The following is an 8,809-nucleotide window of genomic DNA, read 5'->3' as shown; positions in this document are numbered from 1 at the left end:
AAATCTGAGGAGAGTTCCGAGGGGGGCTAGGCCCCCCCTGTCCTGAAGTTGGAGAATTTAGCATTTTTCAAACACCTGAAACAGCTATTTTCTGAAATCTAGAGCCATAATCATTATGCTTAATTCTATGTAAAAACAAAAAAATGTCAATTTTTTCAGCATAGCTCTTGAGCCATCTGTATCCTCCTGACTGGTGGTTCTTTTTTTAAAGAAACTAAATATGCTGCTCTGCATCTCTGCTAAAATCTGGTTAAAAGATTGAAAGGAATGTGATTCTTATTCAGTGCATTTAGTTATTGCTTGCTTTCCTAAAGTCTACCAACCTTGCCAGCAGGCATGCCAGCTAAGATAGTTAGACAAGCTAGCTACTCTAATTTGATTGATAGCCTGAAATGGTTTCTTGGTAGCGAGTAATGAAGTTGGGAGATTGAGAACCTTTTTGGACTAGGTAAAGCCAACTTCATAAAACTGCCAAGTGGCCAGTACTACAGAGAAAAAAAGAATAATAAATTAATGCAATTTGTATTTATTTTTTAACAGGACAAATCTGAGGAGGAACATGCCCCTGTGCCATGGGCATTACGCCTCTGCACACAACCTTCCATTCATGACAACACAAACACACTCACACAATTGCAGGATAGAAATCGAGAAAACATTTCCAGATATATTTATATATTTATAGATATATTAATACATTTATAAAAAATAAGACCATTGTTAAGTTACAGTCGCCTCTCCATCTTCACTTGAAGGACAGACATATTCAGTCTCTGCTGCTCTATCTGTCCTCTGTCCAGCCCACCGGTACAACCAGGAGTTCAATCTCAGATCTCAGGGCAGGGGTCTTATTCATTCACCCATTTTAAACCCCCACTGTAGAGCAGGGATTCAGAATTCAGGGTCAAAGTTCAGGGTCAGGGGTCACGACCTCCTGTTAGCGTTAGCCTTAGCTTTAACATGAGCGCTACCATTAGTCTTAGCACTAATGTTACCTTTAGCCATAGCCCTAATGTTCCCATTGACATTAGCCTTAGCGTTAATGATACTGTTAGCATTAGCCATTGCCCTAATGTTCCCATTGACATTAGCCTTAGCGTCAACATTATCATTAGCCTCCGAGAGTTCGTCCCAGCGTTCGTCCAGGCACTCCAGGGTGGAACCCAGCAGAGCGGCCAGCTCAGCGCTCCCCTCCACCAGGTCCAGAAGCTCCTTGCTGTCTGGCTGGAAGCCCTCCAGCTCGTCTGGGCAGGAGAAGAGCTGGGAAAGAGATGCCTGGCGGTAAAACTCTGCCTCGGCCATCGTCACCACCTCCATGTGGGGGAAGGAGGAGCGGAAGGAACGGGCAGACATCCGCAGCCGCTGGAGAACATCTGAGAAGAGAAGCCAGTTCCTGGGCCTGAGGAGGAGAAGGGAGCGGGTGAGAGAGGGTTAGATAAGGCACCACAGGGAATCACACAAAATAGTTGAATAAATGGTCTTGGTTTAACTGTAACTTTCATCAAACTCTCTCTCTCTCTTATTCTGTACCACTCTGTATTCCTCCTTCCCTCTTCCACTCCTTCTATCCAATCAGATTGATCTATGTGTGTTTGTACTCACCCCTGCGACAGGGACACCTGGATGTTGTAGCAGGGGAGGAGGGGTCGGTCGGAGAACTCAAACTCAAAGAGCTCCCTCCTGTCCTCGTCCTCCGGCCCTGGGGGGTCCGTCAGTACGTCACACACACTGCCCTCCTCTAATGACTCTGAGAAACAGAAAGAGAGATACACAGTTGGATTAACACACAAACACACCACTAAGGACTGAGAGCGACACAGTTAGATTAACACACAAACACACCACTAAGGACTGAGAGCAATACACAGTTAGATTAACACACAAACACACCACTAACGACAGAGCGATACACAGTTAGATTAACATACAAACACACGACTAACGACTGAGAGCGATACACAGTTAGAAGAACACACAAACACACCACTAAAGACTGTTAAGAGATACACAGTTAGATTAACACATAAACACACCAGTAAGGACTGAGATACACAGTTCGATTAAGACACAAACCCACCACTAAGGACTGAGAGAGATACAAAGTTAGAGTAACACACAAACACACCACTAAGGACAGAGAGATACACAGTTAGATTAACACACAAACACACCACTAAGGATTGAGAGAGATACACAGTTAGATTAACACACAAACACACCACTAAGGACTGAGAGAGATACACAGTTAGATTAACACACAAACACACTACTAAGGACTGAGAGATATACACAGTTAGATTAACACACAAACAAGGACTGAGATACACAGTTAGATTAAGACACAAACACACACCTAAGGACTGAGAGAGATACACAGTTAGATTAACACACAAACACACAACTAAGGACTGAGAGAGATACACAGTTAGATTAACACAAAAAACATACCACTAAGGACTGAGAGCGATACACAATTAGATTAACAAACAAACACACCACTGAGGACTGAGAGCGATACACAATTGGATTAAAACACAAACACACCACTAGGGACTGAGAGAGATACACAGTTAGATTAACACACAAACACACCACTAAGGACTGAGAGATACACAGTTAGATTAAGACAAACACACCACTAAGGACTGAGAGAGATACACAGTTAGATTAACACAAACACACCACTAAGGACTGAGAGAGATACACAGTTAGAGTAACACACAAACACACCACTAAGGACTGAGAGCAAAATACATTTAGATTAACACACAAACACACCACTAAGGACTGAGAAAGATACACAGTTGGATTAAAACACAAACACACCACTAAGGACTGAGAGCGATACACAGTTAGATTAACACACAAACACACCACTAAGGACTGAGAGAGATACACAGTTAGATTAAGACAAACACACCACTAAGGACTGAGAGAGATACACAGTTAGATTAAGACAAACACACCACTAAGGACTGAGAGCGATACACAATTGGATTAACACACAAACCCACCACTAAGGACTGAGAGAGATACACATATAGATTAACGTACAAACACACCACTAAGGACTGAGAGCGATACACAGTTAGATTAACACACAAACAGACCACTAAGCACTGAGAGAGATACACAGTTAGATTAACACACAAATACACCACTAAGGACTGAGAGAGATACTCAGTTAGATTAACACACAAACACACCACTAAGAACTGAGAGCAATACATAGTTAGATTAACACACAAACACACCACTAAGGACTGAGTGAGATACACAGTTAGATTAACACACAAACACACCACTAAGGACTGAGAGCGATACACAGTTAGATTAACACACAAACACATCACTGAGGACTGAGAGCGATACACAATTGGATTAACACACAAACACACCACTAAGGACTGAGAGAGATACACAATTGGATTAACACACAAACACACAACTAAGGACTGAGAGAGATACACAGTTAGATTAACACACAAAAACACCACTAAGGACTAAGAGAGATACACAGTTAGATTAACACACAAACACACCACTAAGGACTGAGAGAGATACACAGTTAGATTAACAAACAAACACCACTGAGGACTGAGAGCGATACACAATTGGATTAACACACAAACACACAATTGGATTAACACACAAACACACCACTAAGGACTGAGAGAGATACACAGTTAGAGTAACACACAAACACACCACTAAGGACTGAGAGCAAAACACATTTAGATTAACATACAAACACACCACTAAAGACTGAGAGCGATACACAGTTAGATTAACAAACAAACACACCACTAAGGACTGAGAGAGATACACAGTTAGATTAACACACAAACCCACCACTAAGGACTGAGAGAGATACACAGTTAGATTAACACACAAACCCACCACTAAGGACTGAGAGAGATACACAGTTAGATTAACACACAAACACACCACTGAGGACTGAGAGCGATACACAATTGGATTAACATACAAACACACCGCTAAGGACTGAGAGCAAAACACATATAGATTAACATACAAACACACCACTAAGGACTGAGAGCGATACACCGTTAGATTAACACACAAACATACCACTAAGGACTGAGAGATATACACAGTTAGATTAACACAAATATACACTACTAAGGACTGAGAGAGATACTCAGTTAGATTAACACACAAACACACCACTAACAACTGAGAGCGATACACTGTTAGAGTAACACACAAACACACCATAAAGGACTGAGATACACAGTTAGATTAACACACAAATACACTACTAAGGAATGAGAGCGATACACAGTTAGATTAACACACAAACACACCACTAAGGACTGAGAGCGATACACAGCTAGATAAACAAACAAACACACCACTGAGGACTGAGAGCGATACACAATTGGATTAACACACAAACACACCACTAAGGACTGAGAGAGATACACAGTTAGATTAACACACAAACACACCACTAAGGACAGAGCGATACAAATTTAGATTAAGACACAAACACACCACTAAGGACTGAGAGCGATACACAATTGGATTAACACACAAACACACAACTAAGGACTGAGAGAGATACACAGTTAGATTAACACACAAACACACTACTAAGGACTAAGAGAGATACACAGTTAGATTAACACACAAACACACCACTAAGGACTGAGAGTGATACACAGTTAGATAAACACACAAACACACCACTAAGGACTGAGAGCGATACACAGTTAGATAAACACACAAACACATCACTAAGGACTGTTAAGAGATACACAGTTAGATTAACACACAAACACACCACTAAGGACTGAGAGCGATACACAGTTAGATTAACAAACAAACACCACTGAGAACTGAGAGAGATACACAATTGGATTAACACACAAACACACCACTAAGGACTGAGTGAGATACACAGTTAGATTAACACACAAACACACCACTAAGGACTGAGAGAGATACACAGTTAGATTAACACACAAACACACCACCAAGGACTAAGAGAGATACACAGTTAGATTAACACAAACACACCACTAAGGACTGAGAGCGATACACAGTTAGATTAACACACAAACACATCACTGAGGACTGAGAGCGATACACAATTGGATTAACACACAAACACACCACTAAGGACTAAGGACTGAGAGAGATACACAATTGGATTAACACACAAACACACAACTAAGGACTGAGAGAGATACACAGTTAGATTAACACACAAAAACACCACTAAGGACTAAGAGAGATACACAGTTAGATTAACACACAAACACACCACTAAGGACTGAGAGAGATACACAGTTAGAGTAACACACAAACACACCACTAAGGACTGAGAGCAAAACACATTTAGATTAACATACAAACACACCACTAAAGACTGAGAGCGATACACAGTTAGATTAACAAACAAACACACCACTAAGGACTGAGAGAGAAACACAGTTAGATTAACACACAAACCCACCACTAAGGACTGAGAGAGATACACAGTTAGATTAACACACAAACCCACCACTAAGGACTGAGAGAGATACACAGTTAGATTAACACACAAACACACCACTGAGGACTGAGAGCGATACACAATTGGATTAACATACAAACACACCGCTAAGGACTGAGAGCAAAACACATATAGATTAACATACAAACACACCACTAAGGACTGAGAGCGATACACCGTTAGATTAACACACAAACATACCACTAAGGACTGAGAGATATACACAGTTAGATTAACACACAAATACACTACTAAGGACTGAGAGAGATACTCAGTTAGATTAACACACAAACACACCACTAACAACTGAGAGCGATACACTGTTAGAGTAACACAAACACACCATAAAGGACTGAGATACACAGTTAGATTAACACACAAATACACTACTAAGGAATGAGAGCGATACACAGTTAGATTAACACACAAACACACCACTAAGGACTGAGAGCGATACACAGCTAGATAAACAAACAAACACACCACTGAGGACTGAGAGCGATACACAATTGGATTAACACACAAACACACCACTAAGGACTGAGAGAGATACACAGTTAGATTAACACACAAACACACCACTAAGGACAGAGCGATACAAATTTAGATTAAGACACAAACACACCACTAAGGACTGAGAGCGATACACAGTTAGATTAACACACAAACACACCACTAAGGACTGAGAGAGATACACAGTTAGATTAACAAACAAACACCACTGAGGACTGAGTGAGATACACAGTTAGATTAACACAAAAACACACCACTAAGGACTGAGAGTGATACACAGTTAGATAAACACACAAACACACCACTAAGGACTGAGAGTGATACACAGTTAGATAAACACACAAACACATCACTAAGGACTGTTAAGAGATACACAGTTAGATTAACACACAAACACACCACTAAGGACTGAGAGCGATACACAGTTAGATTAACAAACAAACACCACTGAGAACTGAGAGAGATACACAATTGGATTAACACACAAACACACCACTAAGGACTGAGAGCAAAACACATTTAGATTAACATACAAACACACCACTAAAGACTGAGAGCGATACACAGTTAGATTAACACACAAACACACCACTAAGGACTGAGAGAGATACACAGTTAGATTAACACACAAACCCACCACTAAGGACTGAGAGAGATACACAGTTAGATTAACACATAAACCCACCACTAAGGACTGAGAGAGATACACAGTTAGATTAACACACAAACACACCAATGAGGACTGAGAGAGATACACAGTTGGATTAACACACAAACACACCACTAAGGACTGAGAGCAATACACAGTTAGATTAACAAACAAACACACCACTGAGGACTGAGAGCGATACACAATTGGATTAACATACAAACACACCACTAAGGACTGAGAGCAAAACACATATAGATTAACATACAAACACACCACTAAGGACTGAGAGCGATACACAGTTAGATTAACACACAAACACACACCTAAAGACTGAGAGAGATACTCAGTTAGATTAACACACAAACACACCACTAACAACTGAGAGCGATACATAGTTAGATTAACACACAAACACACCACTAAGGACTGAGTGAGATACACAGTTAGATTAACACAAAAACACACCACTAAGGACTGAGAGAGATACACAATTAGAGTATCACACAAACACACCACTAAGGACTGAGACACACCGCTAGATTAAGACACAAAAACACCACTAAGGACTGAGAGAGATACACAATTAGATTATCACACTTACACACCACTAAGGACTGAGAGCGATACACAGTTAGATTAACACAAACACATCACTAAGGACTGAGATACACAATTAGTTTAAGACACAAACACACCACTAAGGAATGAGAGCGATACACTGTTAGATTAACACACAAACACACCATTAAGGACTGAGATAAACAGTTAGATTGAGACACAAAAACACCACTAAGTACTGAGATACACAATTATATTAAGACAAACACACCACTAAGGACTGTGAGCGATACACTAAGGACTGAGAGCGATACACAGTTAGATTAACACACAAACACACCACTAAGGACTGAGAGCGATACAGAATTGGATTAACACACAAACACACCACTAAGGACTGAGAGCGATACACAGTTTGATTAACACACAAACACACCAAAAAGGACTGAGATACACAGTTAGATTAAGACACAAACACACCACTAAGGAATGAGAGCGATACACTGTTAGATTAACACACAAACACACCACTAAGGACTGAGAGAGATACACAATTAGCGTAACACACAAACACACCACTAAGGACTGAGAGCGATACACAGTTAGATTAACACAAACACATCACTAAGGACTGAGATACACAATTAGATTAAGACACAAAAACACCACTAAGGACTGAGAGAGATACACTGTTAGATTAACACACAAACACACCATTAAGGACTGAGATACACAGTTAGATTAAGACACAAACACACCACTAAGGAATGAGAGCGATACACTGTTAGATTAACACACAAACACACCATTAAGGACTGAGATCAACAGTTAGATTTAGACACAAAAACACCACTAAGTACTGAGATACACAATTATATTAAGACAAACACACCACTAAGGACTGAGAGCGATACACAGTTAGATTAACACACAAACACATCACTAAGGACTGAGATACACAATTAGATTAAGACACAAAAACACCACTAAGGACTGAGAGACATACACAGTTAGAGTAACACAAACACACCACTAAGGACTGAGATACACAGTTAAATTAAGACACAAACACACCATTACGGACTGAGAGAGATACACAGTTAGATTAACACAAACACACCACTAAGGACTGAGAGCGATACACAGTTATATTAACAAACAAACACACCACTGAGGACTGAGAGCGATACACAATTGGATTAACACACAAACACACCACTAAGGACTGAGAGAGATACACAGCTAGATTAACAAACAAACACACCACTGAGGACTGAGAGCAAAACACATATAGATTAACACACAAACAGATCACTAAGGACTGAGAGAGATACACAGTTAGATTAACACACAAATACACCACTAAGGACTGAGAGAGATACACAGCTAGATTAATACACAAACACACCACTAAGGACTGAGAAAGATACACAGTTGGATTAACACACAAACACACCACTAAGGACTGAGAAAGATACACAGTTAGAGTAACACACAAACACACCACTAAGGACTGAGAGCAAAACACATATAGATTAACATACAAACACACCACTAAGGACTGA

The 8,809-nt window shown here is 40.3% G+C and overlaps 1 protein-coding gene across 1 annotated transcript in view; it reads right to left on the bottom strand.

Annotated features, from left to right (window-relative positions):
• Positions 1–323: 323 nt before the first annotated feature.
• The window catches only part of LOC121571602 (BCL-6 corepressor), a 56,653-nt gene continuing 48,167 nt past the window's right edge, over positions 324–8,809 (bottom strand). Inside the window, exons 15-16 of the mRNA XM_045212122.1 lie at positions 1,603–1,747; positions 324–1,399 (exon numbers count right to left, since the gene is read on the bottom strand). Coding sequence (XP_045068057.1) covers positions 925–1,399; positions 1,603–1,747 — 620 coding nt within the window. The 3' untranslated portion in view covers positions 324–924. The remainder of the gene's footprint in view (positions 1,400–1,602; positions 1,748–8,809) is intronic.

The sequence above is a fragment of the Coregonus clupeaformis genome, chromosome 40 (assembly GCF_020615455.1).
Source record: "Coregonus clupeaformis isolate EN_2021a chromosome 40, ASM2061545v1, whole genome shotgun sequence".
Taxonomy (NCBI): domain Eukaryota; kingdom Metazoa; phylum Chordata; class Actinopteri; order Salmoniformes; family Salmonidae; genus Coregonus; species Coregonus clupeaformis.
Note: the sequence above shows the minus strand (reverse complement) of the source record. Positions and strands in the feature narration are given on the sequence as shown.